Source organism: Cheilinus undulatus, linkage group 7 (genome assembly GCF_018320785.1).
Source record: "Cheilinus undulatus linkage group 7, ASM1832078v1, whole genome shotgun sequence".
In the NCBI taxonomy this organism is placed as follows: domain Eukaryota; kingdom Metazoa; phylum Chordata; class Actinopteri; order Labriformes; family Labridae; genus Cheilinus; species Cheilinus undulatus.
In genome coordinates, this window is record NC_054871.1 from 6246659 (window position 1) to 6268122 (window position 21464).

A 21464-nucleotide genomic window follows, 5' to 3' on the forward strand; every position below is an offset into this window, starting at 1 on the left:
GGCATTGCACATATTTCATTAAACTCTCACTGCTTTGTGAATACTCAGATCTGTCTTAATGCAGCCTTTAACTATGTGAAAAATATTCTCTTTTATAAATTTGCAGCATAAAAGACTAGGGGCATTTTACAAATCTTTCCAAGGCAAGAAAAACTGATTGTGACAAGTTAATCAAGCAGGAATATGGAAATTTTGAGGAGTGGCTCTTTAAGGTTCTATATCACTGGACTAACTTGGAATTCTTTCGTAACTTTCTCCTGTATCTGTAACCCACTTTCAGGCCAGCTGAAGTTAGGTAAAAGCTGTTTGAAAGCTTAAAAAAAGTGCACAGTTACAGTTCTGGGATGGGTCTTATGAAACGGTTAATTGCGGTAACACATACCGGTGAGAACCAGGGGATCTAAATATAACCCACAGACTAATGTTATCAATCAGCAGGTTGTTTGTTGGGTTTGTCTGTGGTATGACTCCTTGGTAACAGCTCAAAATCAGTGCTATGTTTGCAGTTAAAGCCCGCAGGCTAGATGTTCCACCTCTCAATCAAAGAAATAAGAGGGCCGTTAAGGTTGAGGCGGTGCAAAAATAGCGCTACGGAGCCCCGCGGTAGGTTGAGAGGCAGGCAAAGCATCTCGTGCAAACCACTATGCGTGAGTAGAGTGTTTGGATCCTATTTCAAGTTTAGACAGAAAAGGGCTGAACGGCTGCCAGGTAAACAGTGCAGCACAGGTACTGATTTGGCCCTGTGTTTATGCTTACACAAAAACAGCCTACAGCACTGCTGAATGGAGGTAGGTCCTATCAGCTGCAGCGATAAAGCAAGGTGTCTATGGCTAAGATCAATCATTGCTTCTTTTTCTTCTTTATCCACCCCCTCCCACCCTCTAGCCGCTAATCTCCCTCCACGCCTCCCAGCTCGGCATGCGAGGGGACTGTAGCGTGTGAAGAGTTGAAATGGACGATAGCTGCTGATATGGCAGGTATTGAGCCTGTTGCACGCATGGCGGAGGCTCATTGACAGACATGCACCAACAGTAGCATTTTAGAGGCAGTGTGAGGAGTGCTCTGACGTCTGACGGCGTGATTTGGAGCTCTTACACCATCTGATCTCTGCTTTTCAATTTTTTGTTCATAGACATTGGAGACTTTGCAATGGCAAACACATTAGAAAACACATGCACACTAAACATCATGCAAAATTACATGCAGAGTTTTGCAGATTCTTATGTGAACTGATGTGAGCACGCAAAGTGCATTTATGCAGTTGGGGATAGGATTATGTGTTGCACAAGCGTTTCATATTATGATGTTTTGGGGGTGAGGTGGTACAAAGTAATCCATGCAACAAATCCTGCAATTTAAGCAGTCCATTATTCTTACTTTTAAAACATGCTTCATTTTCCTTTATGCTCTGTAGCCAACAAAAGAAACTCACTGATCTTTCTGCACAGTTTCCTTTTTTTCTGACTTCAGGGCACACCAGTGGAGGGTAAATCAACAGTTCAGTCAGGACCACTTTTTTGAAAAAAAAAAGACACATAATTTGTGGTTGAAAATATTTGTCTTTATTAGCAAATATTAGCTTACACTTATTGCCGTTATATATATATTTGGGATCCCCCTGCCCTTCCACAAGCCTACGAAAGCATCAAGCAGGAACGGCACATGCCTTTCCTGTGCCTACAAGGGCAGTCTAAGGCAGGAAGAAAATCAGCAAAAACCCCAGAACAGAGCAGACATCAATGATAACTGAATGACTGATTAAGTTAGAAGCAGAAGAAGGAAGGAGCTGGGGTGGAGGAGGGTTGCACCGTGCATGGATGTAGCAGTTGCCGGGTTTAGGTTTAATTAGTGACTGTGTTAACTGGTGGCTGCATTTGTAGATATGACCATTAACAACAGAAAAGTGTGCCTGTAGATGTCTCTCTTTCTGGTGTCTCATTTTAATGCCAATTTAAACTGATTAGATGTTATAAATGAATAACCCAGTATTAATCCTTTTCAGAACCCAGTGTTCTGTTATTGGCCCCCTGTGCTCATTTTTTATCTTATGTAAATTCAACATCAGCTTTCACTACTATGCTGGTGACACCCACCTCTACCTACTCACAAAACCTTACACCCTCCTCTCAGAATGTTAACAGGAAATCAGATCTTGGCTCTCACTCAACTTTTTCCAAACATATATCACCATATTTGCACTAAATCCACCTTCACAAAATTTGACTGTTTTTCCCTCAGTGTCAATCATTCCTCAGTTTCCCCTTCTCCTCAGGTTAAGAGTCTGGGTGTCATCCTTGAAAGCACACTGCCCTTCCAATCACACATCAGTAATGTTATCAGGTCTGCATACTTGTTCCATCTCTCACTCTGTCACCATTTTAGTTCAAACTCTGGTCAGTTCCCAGATTGACTATTGTAACTCTCCTCTTTAAGGTGTCCCTCAGAAATTCCTTTATTAAATCCAATGAGCCCAGAATTTTTTTTTTACCAGACCCCTTCCACTAATCATAATACTCCTGTTCTTCAGCAGTTCCACTAGATCCTGGTCAACCACTGCATCAACACTGAGATTCTTCTAACCCAGTGGTTCCCAACCTTTTTTCCTTAGGGCCCCCTATTCATATCTATGAAAAGCTAACCCCACCCTCCCCCATGACCCACTTGGGTCATTGTTTTCATTGAAAAAATCCTAATATAATAGGCCTACATAAACTTGATCTTGACAGGAGGTCTACTGTATGTATAAACTATCAATTAATATGTTCTTCAAGAAGGTTCCTGGTTCACTTTGCAGTCAGGGCCTTTCTGTGCAGAGTTTGCATGTTCTCCCCCTGCATGCGTGGATTCTCTCTGGGTACTTCCTCCCACCACCAAAAACATGCTCATTAGGTTAATTGTTGACTCTAAATTGGCCTTAGGTGTGAGTGTGAGCATGCCTGGTTGTTTGTCTCTATATGTCAGCTCTGTGATTGACTCTCACCCAGTGACAACTAGGATAGGCTTCAGCCCCCATTGACCTTAAACTAAACGGGATAAGTGGTATAGAAAATGGATGGATGAATCATGCTTAATATGACTATGTCCATAATTTGGGTTTGGGTTTTCCAATTTTGTTCACACAGCGTCTACTTTTGGTTTCTGGAGTCTTTGCATTAATGTCTAGTTAGCTTCTTTGACTTGGCATATCGTTGGTGCATAACACAGTAAAACAATCAATCAACTTTTGTCAGTATGTCATCCAGCAATGCAACAAGTTACTTTTTTAATATTAGCAATTCTCTCTATTGTTTCTAAACACTTGGGGTGATACATTTGGGAAGATACATTTTGATTGAAGTTTTACTGACTATCATTTTTGATAGTCCAGTAGAAAACCTTGGAGCAAAAATCCCTTAGTTGTCCCTTAATTTCAAGAGTTTGATATTTGGGATTTAGAATAGAGAATGTTGCATCAGCGCTTTCCATCCAGGACTGTAAATGCCAGTGATGGAGTAAAGTTTACTTGAGACGGAGCTGCTGATGCTGATGGTGTTTCCAAACACACATGAGGCTTACATATGTAAGCCAGCATGCTGCTGTTCAGAGAAAACAAGTCAAAGTGTACTTTAGAATATGCAGCCGGAGCTTGTAGAAAACCATTCTTTGGCACTTCTGCACAGTTTTTGCAAACTTGTTGAAAGAATTTATATATTTTTGCAAGAGTGTGAGCAAAGTGCATACAGTCACTGTTTTCCTTAAATGCTTGTTTTGCTTTGTGAGGTAGTACATGCTCACTTTGACATGATTTTCTTAAAAATACCCTGAGGTGAGTGAGGCACTATCATTGGGGGTTTGAGCCAACTGGAGCAGGATTTTAGCCAACAAGGATCACGCTAATGTGCACAGGCTGATCAGAAGTTCACTTGGGTCAACAATACCTAATCTGGGGTCAAGTAGGTCAGAGAGACTCTCTCACCAGTCAAACTTACATTTGGAGTGACCGCAGGAATACTTTGGCCAATCAGAGCTGCACTTGATGGCCACCTAGACTGACTGTTAGGGAAACGGCATCACCAACACTGAACAAGGGCTGACCAGAGCATCAAATTGATGGACCAGGGAAAAGACAACACAGTTTCTTTGGGAAACAAGAGCTCCACTTGGGGCTACTAAGGGGAAAGTAAGGGATTTAAGTAAAGGGGGAATTGCACCATCCAGATCTCCACTAGTCCTTTGAATATGGATGCTCCACAAAGTGAGGTATTGCACTTGCAAAAGGAACAAATTTTGGTGTTCCACATCCCCATATGCTGGGATTTTTGGAGAATTTAAGCACCACATTTGTGCAGACATACAGAGGCATTTAAAAAGGCAGTAAACCTATTCATCTTTGCATGCTACTTGCTAACCACTTAGAAAGTAAATTGCATGTTTAAAGGTATTTAGACCGAGGGGGGACCCAGAATGACATCACTAGCATTGCACGATATTCAGCTCCTCGCTTTGCCAAACTGCCTTTCACCGGTGCTTCACCTGCACTTCACCTCTTTCCTTAATTACTTTAATTATACCTTTGTTGGCTCTGTTATTTATATGTATCTATTTTTTTCCCTCTGTTGGTCTGGCAGGGTGTGAGCATGTCAAGCAAGAATGCAGGGAAACCTAAAATAGCAACATGGAGCTGCCAACTGACTGCAGGATATGCTGCTTCATTTTATCACATTTCATATATTAGCTGGTGACACCCAGGCAGCAGATTTACGCTTATCAAACCACACTTATGAAAGCTCAAAGTCACTGCTTGTACTGAATTTAATGTTTGTTTCTCTGTGTCTCTATGTGTGTCAGGTAACCAAGCATTATTTTGATGCTATTTGGCTTTTATTGCATTCAGTAAACAAAGGGAAACACTTTACAGTACAGAACATAAATACTGGCAGAGTTGTTAGGGGATAAACAAGTCACTAAGGGGAGAATAAATGAGGAATTAACTGCTAGTAAACTAACAGTTAACATGTGGATAGCAAGTCACTCCACATTAAATTTACGATGTACTAAATCACAGGTGTCAAACTCAAGGCCTGGGGGCCAAATCCAGCCCATGGAACAGTCGTATCCAAACCCAAGATCATACAATCTTTCTGTTATAACTGGCCCACCAGTATGAGGTCTGCAGATTTCCTCCAGTAAATGTTTAAACTTAACCTTGATGATCTAAAATATCTTTGATAAATTATAAAAATCTGAAAAAATAAAGAGTAAAAGTAGTTAGATAAAAAGTCAGGAAGGTGAAAAAGAAATTAATGTTGTCGTTTCATATTCTCAATTTTGCATCACACAATTCTGACTTAAACTTATGATTTTGACTTTTTTTCATGTTTTCACCTTTAAGATTCACAATTTAAAAATTCTAAGTCATATTTTTACCTTTTAAACTTGTGATTTTGACTTTCTATCTCATTTATTTCCATTTTAAAAACATTATTTTGTGTTTAAATTCCATGTTTTGACCTTTTATAATAATTATTTTGACTTTTTATTTTTTTAAGATTTATTTTTGGGCATTTTTGTGCCATTATTTGATAAATGAGGATCGTGGATAGAGTCGGAAACAGGGACAAGAGCAGGGGAGAGACATGCGGTAAAGGGCCTCAGGCCGCATTCCAACCCGGGCCGTCCATGCATGGGGCGCGCCTGTAACCACTAGGCCACCTGTGCCCCTAAGTTTGACTTTTTAATCTCAGACTTTGAGCCTGGCATTTTTGCCTTGGACTGGATCAGGAGAGCCACATACATTAAGCATCATCTACTTCCTGAGAGGGGTGTGGTCAGGGGAGGAGTCAGAAACTCATTCACATTTAAAGCTACAGACACAGAAACAGCTTGTTCTGAGCAGGGCTGAAACAAAGGGGTTTTAGACATGCAAAAATCCAATCCTGGAGTGTTTTTTCAGCAACAAACTTCACAGGCGTGTTTTGGGGACCTCCGAGACTAATATAAACTTGCCTTAAAGGGTTCAGCGCAGTGTGAACGAGGAAAATGACAACTTTTTTTTAACGTCTTGCTGAGCTCTATGTGTGCGTGTGCTTAGGGTGCGTTCTCCCGCTTACTTCCGTGTAAACGCTTTGTGCCGTGAGTGTCTGAAGCTGTCACCTCTCCCTCCCGCTTTCTTTTGCAAAGAGAAGACTCGCCTTACTCGAATTCTGATTGGCTCTATGTTTTAGCTGACCAATCCAACCGACAAATGCAACACGTATTAGTCAATCAGTGGCCGATAAGGACATGAGGGACAAAATACGGAACAAGTGGCGTCCCGTATTGACTCAATACAGGACGCTGCATTTAAATGCAGCAGCGGCAGACAGATTCCAGCAGCGGCACACCGCTGCTGCTGGATGCATATAGGGGAAACACTGCCCTGATCTCCAGCACCTTTATTTTGGGGGTCTTGGGCTGAAAAGGTTGAGAACCCCTGCCCTTGTAAACTAGCAGTTTGCTACTCATTTGTAACTTTGCCATTTTAGTGCACCTTGTTAAAGGGCTTCCACAGAAAGTTCTAGTGTTGTGTATCAAAACATCTCCGTGGGAACTTTTTGTTTGTTACTGTTAAGTGTTCAGGTGTGCCTCTGATTATATGGACAGGCCGCCCCCCCACCATTTATCTTCCGAAACACAAAGGTACGAATCTGCAGGAGCACAACAAAGCAGGCACCAAGCATTTAGAGGGCCGCATTGTTGGGTAATTACAGTAATCTCTGTTTGAAGAATAAACTAGGTGGAATGTACACGTCTTACTCTTTTATTTCCCTCCAGCACATGCACCATCTCTCACAAACTTTCACACCCACACCTGAGCAGCTGCAGACAAACACCGTACACGAACCCCCCCGCCGATGCCTACTGAGCTGAGAGCAGGAATCAGTGGAATTGATGTGGAATGTCTGATTTTTTAAGTTGGCTGTGAAGTAGACACATCGCTGCACCTACCTGTGCGCCCCAAATGAAGCATGTCGACTCTGTCAGAGACTAAATCTGCTGCAGGGAATCTTGGGAATCTCAACAACGCAGCGCCTCTTGTTGCCGTTCCTCCCTGCCCTGTTCGCCCACAGCCTGCACTTTGTTTATACAAAGACATGGGGGCTGGACACCCTTCACTCACAGAGAAGAAAGAAAACAAAGATGAGATACAGGTAAGAAGTCATCCAGACAGAGGTTAGCGTGTGAGCGCAGACCGCCGCAGAGGTGGGGCTATTTTTGGAACTGCGAGGATTCACTTGATGAATTTACATTACTGGAATTCCACTCATGTCAGCACTTAAGAGAGAATTCTGCTGCAGCTTAAAGGAGGCACTTGAAATCTCAATCACTGGGCTAAAATAACAGGGTGCCAAATTGAAAAGAGACACATTAATGTGTTATATAAGCACCGTGTGTTTCTGCAGTCTCTCTGCAGAGCACAGGTGACTCCTCTGACCCCTGTGATCTTGTAATATAAGCACTTTTATTGCATTAAACATATCATTTTCCAGTAAAGGAGGATCTGACCTTCTCAAATGATGCAAAGATCTGAAATAACCCAACAAGAGAGAGATAATATTTGATACTTTCTTCATCCCTGTGGGGAAATTGTCTCTCTTCTTCTGGTTAAACTGAAAACAGGTGTGTTTCCTCCCACACTAACTCACTTCAGTGCAGGTGTGTGTCGCCGTCTTGGCAGAATACCTGAAATCTAACACATTCTACAAAGAAAAAAAGTGGGCACACCCACCAGCAGCACAGCGGCGAGATCTCCTCGTCAGAGTCGTCCAGTGGCGGTGATAATGATAGCACACACGCCGCTGCTTCACTCAGCTCTGGTTTTAGGCTCACAGCAGTTTGCCTCCTGAGTTTCAACAAAACAGTCTGGATGTAGCTCTGCAGCAGCTGCAGACATGTCCTAGGGAGAGAAGGAAGCAGTTAGAACGTCTCAGTTTGATTAGGACCAACAACTCACAACTCAGAGCTTCTGATATTAGAACGCACTCGTGTTCCTGTGATTTTACAAGCAAAACACATCCACGACTCACATCAGTAGAGAGAAAAGATCATTTAGTTTGAATAAAGGTCGAAGTGATCAGCATGGAGATGGAGCTGCATTTTGTGGTTTTACTGGCATAAAATAAAGAAAAAGACAAAAGTTGATATGCTGCAAAAACTCCTACTATGGCCAGGGTGTTTACCACCCCCCTAGACTGGTTTCACTCATACCTCTCAGGCCACGTTCAGTTCATCTGTCACAAACCATTCACATCCCACCCTCCCTCGTCACTTCAGGTGTGCCCCAGAGCTCTGTCCTGGGGTCCCTTCTTTTCATCATTTACCTCCATTTACCTCCTTTCCTTTATAAATTCAATATCCACTTTCACTGCTTCACGGATGACACACAGCTCTACCTCTCCAGCAAACCCAACTCTTCACCCCCACCCCCCTCCCCTCACCAACTGCCTGTCTGAAATAAAATCCTAGTTCACCTCAAACTTCCTTAAATTAAACAGCAATGAAACAAAAGTCCTCCTCACTGGCACCAAATCCACTTTATCCAAAGCTCACCCTCACAATTGACAGCTCCTCAGTCTCCCCCTCCCCTCAGGTTAAGAGTCTGGGTGTCATCTTTGACAGCTCTCTTTCTTTCAAAGCTCACATCAATAATATTACCGGTCTGCATATTTCCATCTACACAATATCAATCACCTCCCATACCACTTCTATTCTTGTTCACAGCCTCGTTACCTCCCATATTGATTACTGCAATTCCCTCCTCTTTGGTCTTCCTCACAAATCTCTCCAAAAACTTCAACTGGTTCAGAACTCAGCTGCTCACATCATCACCAAAACTCCCTTATTTCACCACATCACCCCCGTCCTACAGCAGCTCCACTGGCTCCCAGTTAAATTCAGAATAGAATTCAAAATCCTTCTGTATGCATTCAAGGCCATTCACAGTCTTGCCCCCCTTATCTCTCTGATCTCCTCCACATAGCCAACTGTTCCCGCTCCCTCAGATCCTCCTCCTCCATCCACCTCACCGTGCCCTCTGCCCATCTCAGTACCATCAAATCTTGACTCAAAACCCACCTGTTCAGGATAGCCTACTCTTTGTAATTTCTTTGTCCCATTTTATACGGTGTTTGCTTTTATATATTGTTTTTACTGTACTTGATTTTTTTTCTGTAAAGTGACCTTGAGTGTCAGAAAGGTGCTTATAAATAAAATGTATTACTACTATTATTGTTGTTATCTGCAAGCCCCGATTCCAAAAAAGTTTGAACATTGTGTAAATTACAAATGAACACCAATTACAGTGATTTCCAAAACCTATATTCAGCTGAATCCAGCACAAAGACAAGATGTGTTTTTAAATATATACTTATGAACATCTTATGCCTTTATTTACAGAGAAGGACGGTGGAAAGAGTCTGAAACAGGGATGAGACAGAGGGAGAGAGACGTGTGGGAAAGGAGCCATGCCAGGTGCACCTGCATGGGCCACCTGCACCCCAAAGATGAAATAAATAATGTTCAAACTGACAACATCTATTGTTTTCATGAAACATATACACATTCGGAATTTGATGCCTTCAATTTGTTTCAAAAAAGTTGGGACACAAGCAAGAAAACATTGCTCCGCAATAAACTGTAAGGAAAGGGTAAGGTGGGGGCAATCGCAGACCCAGCCTTCTTAAAGTTACCCTCAAAGGGATAACCACTAAAATTGCACATGATAATTGGAAGAGGGGAACAAACCAAAACAAAATAGGAGTATCCTAAACCAAAAGCTCCCATTTTGAATAACACTGAGTAAAATGAGGAACTAAACCACGGGTGCCTAGCAGCTGATAAGAAACTAAAATTCTTGGGGAGTTTGAAAAGCACTTAAAGAGAAATAAATGGACAAAAGCCACCAGACTGGTGTTATGAGAAAACTAAAAGACTGGACAAGGAAATCCAGCATCCATCTCTAAATATTTGCACCAGGGAAAACACAAGAAGGCTCAAGAAGTGCTTTGGTTCACAAACATTCATGGAAACAATGAGAAAATGTAGAGAGATGCCCTCACTACCTCTGATGGTGAGATAATGAGTCAGCACAAAGCACAGGAGCTAAAGAGTATTAGTAAGCTTCCCACACCTGGTCCCAATCAAGCCACACACACCTGACTCTGCACTGAGTTGATTCCCTCACCTGCCTCTGTGAGCAGTAAGAGTGAGAACCCTCACATAAACACCTGAAAATTTTTACTGGTAAGAAGGTTAACTGGTCATGGAACATAACGGGGTATAAAAGGAGCTCTCCTGAAAGGCTCAGTCCTTCAAAATCATCAGTAGTGCAAGGTTCTACACTTTCTGAAAGACAGCATGGGCAAATAGTCCAAAAGTTTGTGAACAATGTTCTGTAGCGTGAGCATGAAAAGAGTTTAGAGATTTCAGCATCTAAAGTCTATAATATCACCAAAGGATTCAGAGAATCTGGAGGAATCTCTGCACATACAAGGGCAAAGCTGAAAACCATGCATGTGACCTTTGACCTCTCGGGTTGGATCGCATTAAAAACCACCATCCTTCTGTAATGGATGTTACAATGTGGACTCAGGAACACCTCAGGTGTCATTGAACACAGTGCATAGCTGCATCTACAAATGTGAGTTAAGACTCTATCATGCAAAGCCAGAAGCAAATATCACCAACATCCAGAAGTGCCACCCACTTCTCTGAGCCCAAGCTAATCTGAGATGAACATAACTAACGTCTAAAGGTGTGCAGTGGTCTGATGAGTCCACATTTTACACTGTTTTTGGAAATAATGGCCATCAAGTCTTCCAGGCTTAAGAGTAAAAGAAGCATTCAGAGTGTCTTTGTAGGTTTTCATTCATCCAGGTCAAGGTGGTCCAAATTTTAGTCCAAAGGGGGGGAACTGTAACCTTGCGAAGCAGATGGTTTCACCTGTTTCCATGTTTCTTAATTGCAAATCCATCTTGCAAAGCTCCTATCTGAACAGTTTGGGCCCGGTTAGAAGGTGACAGGACCAATCAGAGTCGAGGGGCAGTACTTTTGGGCGTGGCAGAGTCGTGACATAAGCAAGCAGCAACGGTGCCATTATGGTGGAAGACATTAGAGTGGATATTGCTAAAGCGTACGTTTTATCAGATTCTTGATGACATTTCTTTGTTAAAAGAAGAACAAAGAACAGCAGTGAGTTGTTTTCTTTTCAAAAACGACAAAAGTCGTGTACTGACATGTTTACAGTTGCCATGGTTTGCGTTATGCAGCTCTCTATGGAGTTTACTCAGCGGTAGTGGCGCGCCTTGGTTTGGAGCAACGACGTCACGTGTTGCTCTCATTGGCAGACAGAATGTTCATCCAATCATCCTCCAAGTTTTATTTTCAAAGGCTCTGCCCTTTCCCAAATGCTGTCTATGGGAGGTTTACCAGATGGATTTGTGAAACAAATCCATCTGGCGTGTCAGGTTAGGGAAACTGAGCTTGATTAAGGGTCTTGAGGACATTTCCTCTATAAGACTTTCTCAGTTTCTCTTGGCCATTATTTTGGCCTAGACTGGCCTGCATGCAGTCCAGACCTGCCCACCGATGAAAATGTATGCTGCATTATGATGCACAAAATATAAAAACAGGGAAAGATTTCTACTTTCAATAAAATTCAACAATAAGTGTCTTCAGTCCAGACTGTTGCGGGGTGTTTTTTTAGAAGAAATAGTGGTGGATCACGGCGGCAAACATGGTCCTGTCTCAACTTTTTTGGAATGTGCAGGTACCAAATTATGAAGTGTGTATACCCCCAAAAAAGAAAAAAGTTTATGAGTCTGAACATTCAATATCTAAATGTCGGTGCTGTATTCAATTGAAAATGGGTTGAAACAGATTTGTAAAGCTCTGTATTCCATGTTTATCCACATTTTATACAGCGTCCCAACCCTTTTGGAACTGGGGTTATGAAAAGCAAGACTAAAGAATGAGTTGCTTGTAATTAGTCAAACATATCTGCCAGGAAAAGGGCAACATTTTACTTGTCAAGTGTCTTAAAATTGTGTAATCAAAACTAGTTAGAATTCCCCAGAATGAACAGAAGTCCCAATTCTAATCTAAAAGACTGTTCCAGATTACACAGCCCACATAATCGAGCATATTTATATAGTTCCACAGTGAACCAACAGACAAACTTAGCTTCTATTAACACAACTGTTAACCCAGAGTCAAACTCTAAATGCTGACATAGTTAACCTGGTTAACCTCATTAGTGCCTCTTTTACTCCCAGACAGCACTGGTAATGTGTGATCTCTAATCATGCTGTTATGAACTCCCTGGGTTATAATTAGGTGATAAAACTTGCACACGTGCAGATGCACAAACTGCTCAGGATGCCAAGCAGAGATTCAGATCTCACAGGCAGCAGTTAGTTTATAGAAACCTTATCATGTATATACACTAATAACACTATGAAACCACTGCACGCTTTCCCTCAGCTGTCTTTAATGCACTCTTTGTTTAAAACCTTCCCCAAACTCATGTCAGGAGCCTGTAAATATTTCAGAACTACTGAGTATGTGCGCACACATGAATGAGTCAGAGGTGAATTCACTGTAAGTCCTTCAGCTTCCAGCAAAGTCCGAGCAGCTGAGATACGAAAGGGTTCAGGAGGAGACAGTTTAATGATTATTAGCGGCCTGAGGCCAGAGCCATAACTCATGCTAACTCTGCTGTCATGCAGCTGAAAGGTGTTGACAGGAGAAGAGTAAGTGGGACAACAGACTCAAACGTGTCAGTTTACGTTCTTAAAAACTGTTAGTGCAGCCGCAGTCGCTGCTAAAATACACATATTGATTAAAGCTGCTCTAAAAGTCTGCAGACAGATGTGGTGCAGGGTTGATTTATGGATTGTTTATTAATTGGTCATCAGGGTCAAAGCGGTTATGTCACTGCGGCTGTGATGCAACACGCTCAAAGTTTGAACAGCTGAATCCTCCTGTGAATATTTGTAAGAATTTCCTAAAAGAATTGTGGCTTCTGTTTGAGCTGAAAAAGTTGAATGGAACTGTGGGAACACTTTATAATAAGGAGCAAGAAATACAACACATCCAAATCCATGCCCTATATACGTATCCATGCAACAACCTTGGTCCAGAGCTCTAGTGAACATTCGTCTTTGTCTGTTATAGTTGATAATCTGCTAGTTTTTAATGAATTTTTCTTATTAAAATACTGTTATGCACTGAATAAAAAGGTTGTTGCTGTGTATAAAATGGTGCATTTGCAAGTTTTACATTTTACTTCACTTTTACTGACTGAATCCCTGAAGGAAAGAAAGCTGAACTGCTTAACTGTATTAAGTAGATGGGAAGTTTTATCATAAGGCAAAGGCAGGCTTTGACCTTGGTTCTCATGCACCAATGGGCTTCAAGTTAGGAGCAAAGTTTGTCATGTAATGTATGGAACAGATCCAAAAATATTTTGAAATTAAAGAATGTAAATAAGGTGTCAAAAGTATTTAAAATACAGCCCCCATTCCCAAAAAGATGGGACACTGTTTAAACTGTTAGTAGAAACTGAATGCAATGATTTGGAAATCTTATAAACCCACATTTTGTTCACATTAGAACATTAACAACACATCAGATGTTCAAAATTGAGACATTTTACTATTTCAGGAAAAATATTGGCTAATTTCTAATTTGATGCCAGCAACATTTATCAAAAAAAAAAAAAAAAAAAAAAAAAATAGGGATGGGGCAACAAAAGGCTGGAAAGTAAGTGTACTTAATGAAAAAGAGTTTTGCAACATGTAAGGGTGTATTCGCAACAGGTCAGTAACATGAGTCGGTATAAAAGGAGCATTTTAGAGAGGCAAAGTCCTAAGTAAATATGTGCAGAGGTTCACCAATCCCCCAAAAAACTGGTTATAATAATTGTGGAACAATTTTAGAAAAATGTTCTTCAACGTAAAATTGCAAAGACTTTGATTATTCCACTATTTACAGTACATAATTTCATAAAAGATTCAGAGAATTATGAGGAATGTCTGTGAGCAAGGGGCAAGAGTGAAGGCGATATTGGAAGCTCGTGATCTTCACCCCTCAGTTGGTGCTGCATTAAAGAGAAAATAAATCTGTATTTAGGTTTGTTGTATGACAGATCACTGTTTTATGAACCCCCAGGTCAAATTTCAGTCAAATAAAATATCTATAAGTTTATAAAATTAAGCTTCAGAATCAAGAAAAATGAGGCAGTAAAATCTGCTCCAGGATGGTGTGGGCGTGTCTGTTGAATGAGCTGAAGCCACGCCCACTCAGGAGAAATATGATCCTCTCAGGTTTTAAAAATATTACAATCTGAATTGAGGAAAGCAGTCACACCATTATGCTGCCTGTTGACCTTTTGTTGACCTCAGAAGAAGAGACAAAGTCTCAAATCTCTGTTATGATGCTTTCAATGAGCCAACCACCGTGGCTGATGGATTTGGCAAATTTACCTCACAATAAACATAAAAACAACATCAAACTGACTATTTTCTTTCAATAAAGGCAGTGACATCAGCTAACAACAGACTGTACTGAGATGAACTGCTCTGTGATTTTATATTGTAGTGTTAGAGGGGTGGAGTCATCCCCCACTGTAGGCTCATGACATCATGAGCCCACATATTGGCCACGCCCAAAGTAAACCCTGCCAGGAGAGAGGTGAAAAACTTTCTAACAGTCTAACTCCAGAATTCAGTCACATGTAGATCTCAGTGTCACATGTTTACAGCAACCATATTTCAACATTTCTAGTGTGTCTAGACACTAATTTTGGATTTCACCTTACAGGGTCTTTAAAAACAGGCATGATTCTGTACTGGGAATCTCTGCATGGTCTGTCAACACCATGCAATCCAAAAATGCAAGTTAAAGCTGTATCATGGAAAGAAGAGGTAATACAGTGTAGAAATGCTGCCATCTTCTCCAAACCAAAGCTCATTCAAAATAAACTGATGGGAAAATGGAAAACTGTTCTGTGGTCAGATAAATCTGGTTAATCATCTGATGTACTATGAAAACACGGGCTCATACTTCCTGATTGTCTTTTGACTTCTGATGGCTGCTATGGTAATGGTCTCAGTCTCTGTGTCAGAAGTTATCAGACACAGCTTTTGTATTCATCTCAGTCAAGGTTTCTATCAACATTCATCTATTATGTCAATTATTAGAGAATTTCATGATATTGGATTTTTGCTGATATATGATAAGTCAATATTTACACATCATTTTAGCCAATACTGATTTCGATACTTATACATGTAGTTCATGTCTAACACATCAGTCCTTAAAACACTTAAGAGTTCAGGGATAAATAAAAAACACAAAGATCAGTGCTTAAAACACACTTAAACATTAAAGGAATGAGCATAAATCCTGCCCATAACTTTACAAAATCATCCATACATCCAGCTGATATTTACAGTCAGTATAGACCAATATCCATGGCTGATAATTCAGTCTTAAAAACTAGCAGGATTTTTCACATCTGCACATACCAATATCATGCTGATAATATTGTGCATCCCTCAAAACTGTGGATTTTAGTGAGGTGGAATTGCATGAGATGTATTTAAAAGTTCTGTTGCATGGCAGGAGCAGATTAAAAAACAGCTGTATGCATACATGTCAGAGTATTTAGATGTTTTATTTTCCAAAGATTTGGGGTGTCTTTTGCACCCTTATTCTGATAGGACAGTGAATAAAGTCAGCAGGAGAGAGTCTGGGGAAAAGAGCCACAGGCCGGACTTGAACTCGAGCCACCTGGACCACCTGGCCTGCTTCGAGGACAACAGGCTGAGTACATGGCACACAGACACAACCACTATGCCAGCCTCTCTCTCTAAGTCAGTGGTTCTTAACTGGTCTAGCATCAGAACTCACTGCCACCTTCTTAACATCAAATTTAGAACTAATCACATTCCATTTCTCAGTCATAACCAGATTATTTTGATGAAAAATATGGTAGCTTGGACTTCAGATGGAACAAAGACACAATGGAGCTGAGAGGGAGGCATCCTTCAAAACAAAAGCTTTTCACCCCATAATGTTTGCATGCACACATCTGCAACCCACTTTTTTAACCAGTAAATTAACATGCTTATGATCAAATTAACATGATCATTAGCTATCCCAGTGTAAATAATCAAAATCATCTCATATGCACGTCTTCTTAAATCATGTCAGCATCAGAATTGTGGAAACAAATGCTGCTCAAACGCTCAGATATAGTAACAATAGAGCTATACTGCTGCTGGTGTGCAATCTGAGCAGTCTACCTGGCATTGTCTCTGTACTTTCTGAATGGACTGCAAACACTGGATTGCCCTTTGGAATAAATAAACAGGGGCAGTTTTATTTGGAGGCCTTGGGTAATCATCAACCTGAGGTCCTTGTCTGTATTTGGCTGAGCCTGATTGTAATAGAATGTTTTGATGAGTCTCTTTCAGGCATCAAACCCAGAGAGCTACAGGACATACCCACAGATCTAGAGATAGATCTAAAGACCTACAAAACTTCATCAGCTCTAAGGAAAGCATCAAACTCCCCATGGTGGTACATTAATAGGGATCTATAATTTTATCTTGGTTGATATTTTAATGTCTTTAATTGCTTTTGTGTTTTTAATGCTTTTAATTTGTTTTGTCTTTAACCCTTTAAAGCACTGAATTGCTTTGTGTATGCATGGTGCTTATAAATAAACTTATGAAGACCTTCAGGGGCTTTGAAAGACACTTGAACCTTGCTGCTGGGGTCAGGGGTTCTCCTTAAGGACTTTTGGGATAATCAAAGTCTATTTTGAAACTAATTTATTCACTTTTTGCTCCTTATTTAAATTCAAGAAACATCTAAATCATTGAAAATTATTTTAGAGATATCCCTCATATTTGATACACACCTTTACTGACTAAATCTTGGAGCGTTTTGGAGCAGACCCCAGGCAAATGTCTGCTTCTGCTTAGTGGTAATACCTCCTAAAACCATCTGTCTGAATCTGAACTATTCAGTTCAGCTTGCTCACATTTAGTTATAACCTTATAGCTATGGCACCAGTGGACTCAGAGTGGGGCAGGGAGGTGATTGCCCCCCTTTGGTGCCCTAATGTCTGAAAAACTGCCCTTTTGGATGCCTCCTATGGCAGTGTTTCCCAACCATTTTTCCTTGAAGCCCCCCTACATGTACCTAAGAAAAGTAGAGCCTCTCTAGCTTCACCTGAAATTCTCTGGATGCTCTGGCTTCTACTTACTTGAAAATGTTCTGGGGGAAGACCCCCAGACCCCTAGGGATTTATTTATTATTTCTGTGTTCTTCACAGTCCAGCGTTGAATCTACACAGTTCTTGTGGATGCTGATCCTAACTACAAACTAATTTGAATATTCTGTCTAGTTAGTCTGTTTTAAGGCTATATAATGTGCCATTTGTATAACATATAAACATGTCTAAAATGCCCTCGAAAACACGTGAAACTTAGTGCCCTCTTCAGTGGCGAGAACACGCTGTATGTGCCCTTTTTTTCTTTTCGCCCCTGCCCTTGAAAAAGTCTGTGCACACCACTGCTTGCTTGTCTCATTGGTTACAGGGGGCCCTGTGTAAATTCTTTCTAGGGGCCCAAAATCCCTAGCTCAACCCCTGATACCATGTGATAATACTCTTTCACTGTAAAGTGAGCACTGGTGTTCTTTTCCAGTGGGATAAAGTGCCCTCCAGGGTGTCCTCCCAGAGGATAAAAGGTGATGAAGTGCTCTCTTGGATGCCCTTCCATTGGACAAACTTGGTTCAGTGCCTTCTAAGGTGCCCATCCAGTGGACCAAATGTGGATCAGTGGCCAAGCTCCTCAAATACTGTATGCCACATAGCCAATGACATTTGAGACCTGCACTGAGCTATGAAGTTCTCAAGAGATGCTTAAAACATTTTACTTGCCACAATTGCTTTAGGCAAAATGAAGAAGGGTCTCATACGGTCCTTTCCAAATGACTAAAACCAGATCCATGATTAAAAAAAGAAGCTGATTAACCTGGGTTCAAACTAACATTTGATTTGATTTGTGCCCTTTTTCTCTGCTGTGTCTCCTCCTCAGAGTGATCAAAGACTACAGGAACAATAAAGGATAGATGGCTGCTTTTAAGTCTGATTGTTTTTCATACCTGCCCTCCCTCGCCTCCCTCCCTCTCTGTTTTTTTTTCTTCTTCTCTGGCGTGGCACAGTAGCGTCCAATTGTAAACATACATATATTGTATCACTCAATCGCTTCAATGGATTCGGGCTGGAAACTCCGCCCGTGGGCCGTCCCTCGCAGAGCCATTATATTATAGCAAGACAAGCGTGTCTCCGGAGACAGATCTGTACTCTGCAGCTCAGACTGAGGCTTTACAACAAACACAGAGAGCGTCAGAGCTGCTGCACCTGCTCTGTTGATCAACAAGACTCTTTGGGATAGACTTTCTCTTCAAAGAAACATGAAACTTGAAGTTTTCTCTGCGCACCATTACGCGCAGAAGCCGCTGGAGTTGTGCATGGACGCAGAGGGGGGAGTCCCGTCTCCTCTTTCCGGGGACGAGCTAGGCTCTGACGGGGACTGTGTGGCCAACAGCCCGGCACCAGTCACCCAGAGCGGGGACAGCAGCAAGGGGAAGCCGTACACCCGCAGACCCAAGCCCCCTTACTCCTACATCGCCCTCATCGCCATGGCCATCAGAGAGTCGAGCAGCGGCCGCCTCACTCTGGCAGAGATCAACGACTACCTGATGAAGAAGTTCCCGTTTTTCCGCGGCAGCTACACGGGCTGGAGGAACTCCGTGCGCCACAACCTGTCACTCAACGACTGCTTCCTCAAGGTGCTCCGGGACCCGTCCAGGCCCTGGGGGAAGGACAACTACTGGATGCTGAACCCGCACAGCGAGTACACCTTCGCTGACGGGGTGTTCAGGAGGAGGAGGAAGCGCATCGCCAAGAGGAGCTCCCCCAAGGAGCACGAGAGCCCCGAGGACACCCGCCTCCCCGGTCCGGAGGAGAGGGTGGGGGCCAAGTTCTCCAGCTCCTTCGCCATTGACAGCATCCTGAGCACACCCTTCAAACGGAGGGAGGACAGCCACGTTGACGCACACGCCCCCCGGCTCTACTGGCCCCCTGGAGCCCACATGTTGCCCTACGCTCTGAGTTACCCTGCGCAGCACTCGTACAGCATGTCAGAGGTGGAGCCCGGCAGAGACCCGCTCACATACCTGCAGCAGACGACACCTGAGGCCGCTCTGCACGCGCTCAAGGTGCCCAGCAAGGCGCGAGCGTTCCGTATAGACTCTCTGCTGTCGTGAGAGTGCTGGCAGACTGTGTGCTTGGACTCTTGATGTGCACTTTTGATGACGCTGTGAGCTGTCCTCACCATGGCTGCTGTACATAGGCGGTTTGACCATTAGAAAGGGCGCCAGGGGCCCCAAGGGGGCTCAAAATAGTTAAGATTAGGGCTGGGCAACATGGACCAAACATTACATCATGATATTTTCTAGCTGAATGGTGATATATGATAGTTATCTTGATATAGAAAGAAATAAATGAACAATTTTGGTTTAATTCTAGGAAAAAAAAACAATATTGCCATCTTTTTGGTACCATGACAACAAAAACAGAAGTTGCTGACAAGCAATATTGGACTGTTTTTCATTTTTAATGATCAAAAGTTGCAGATAAACTCCAACACAGTGTCTTAATTGCACAAAAATGTTGGCAACATTCACATATATTGAGGTGCTCAAAAATTTTCCATGCTCTAAAGATTTGTTGTGTTTAAGATGATAGCATTTCCATGTTTTTTAATGATCGATAGTATCAGAAAGTGCACAAGAATAAAGATATTTAGCTTAAAAAACGAAAAAAAGATAGAGCAGAGTCTTAATTGCTCAAATATGTTGGCAACATCCAAAAAAATGAGTGGCTTGTGCCAGTTCCAAGCACTTGTGCCAACATATTTGTGTAATCTGCAATTTTTGTCCATAGAAATAATAAATTACCCAACATTGAGAGTCTAGAACTACAATTTTTGTTGCTGTGGTATCAAAGAGGTATCAATATGACAATAAACAACCATCAGTTAGTGGATATTGGGTGTTTCAGACTTTTATGCTTGCTGCCATTGATCAAAAAGTATCAAAATCATTTGAATTTTACTTTGAATGTAATATCTTCTTAATTAAGTAAAAAAAATCTTCATTTAGAGGTTAAAAAAGGCAGATTACTATCAGTGGTCCTCACAGTAAACTATCTCTATATTGCACATTTGGTCTGGCATCCATTTTTAAATCAAAATCAACATATAAATGCAACAATATCATCTGATGTGAAAATATATCAGTATCCTGATAACTGGACATGTTGCCCAGCCCTACACCATCATGATCCTGCTGTCTGCCCATGTTTGGACTCACGAGCCCTCCTGTCCAGCTCTCTTTGTCTGTCTGTCCTCCTCGTGACCGCTGTAATCATTTTACAGATGAAAACAAAACAAACATGGCGTCATCATCATATACATCCGACCATGTGCTGACCGTGCATACAGCTGCTGTCATCACAGGACACTCCAAAGTGTGCGTGCGCATGCGTGTGTGTGTGAGAGAATGGTTTTGGAGCGCGTGCTTGGTTCATTGGTCATTTCTACTGTATGACGGCTCAAAGTGCCACATTTGAAACCTAAAATTATTCATTTATTTATATTTCCCTGTTTTGTATGAGCTGCTGTATAAATATTGTTGTGTAAATATATTAAATATTATTGTGTATGTGTGTAAATATAATTATTGACTGAGCTGCAATGAGGGTGACGTGGCTGCACTAGAAACGCATGGAAATGTTTGATGTTTTTTCCTCAGATTGGTTCGTGCATGTCTGGTATTTTTATGAATAAAAACGAGTGAAACAATGGGACAAAGATGCTCAGTGACTTATTAGCTACAGGCGTGAACGGGGGGCGTGTGTGTGAGAGAGAGGGGGAGGAGGGGTGAGCAGCAGGTGTACAGAGAGATCAGTGAGGGTGGGAGTGAATGGGCCTTACACCTGTTCAACAGCACAGACACATCTGTGATAGGAAAAAAGGAGGAATCATTACTATTGAAGCTATAAAAATCTCATTTAAAGCAAGAGTATAAAAGTCAAAACGATAAACTGAACATGCAGCCTTAGGGGCCCTCCTCAGGAGGCTGCAGACATATTTACTATGAGAAATAAGATGGAAGTGTGCTGTTAGATGTTGAAAGGCTGCTTAGAAAAAGAGGATATTATTATACACATTACATTAACTGTTATTTTATAACAAAAAAAAATTATTGCCCTTTTCAAAAAGGTGAGCAAGACTCCAGCAGTATGATTAAATGAAGGAGAGAAAATTACGCAAGAAAATATCTTGTGAGATTTCACAGATTAAGTA

At 41.7% G+C, this 21464-nt stretch overlaps 1 protein-coding gene across 1 annotated transcript; it reads left to right on the plus strand.

Moving 5' to 3' along the window:
* The first annotated feature begins 18402 nt into the window (after nt 1-18402).
* On the plus strand, nt 18403-20951 carry foxq1b (forkhead box Q1b). The gene has a single exon (XM_041791760.1). The coding sequence runs from the start codon at nt 18508-18510 to the stop codon at nt 19360-19362; it is 855 nt and encodes a 284-aa protein (XP_041647694.1). The 5' UTR covers nt 18403-18507; the 3' UTR covers nt 19363-20951.
* The last annotated feature ends 513 nt before the right edge of the window (nt 20952-21464 follow it).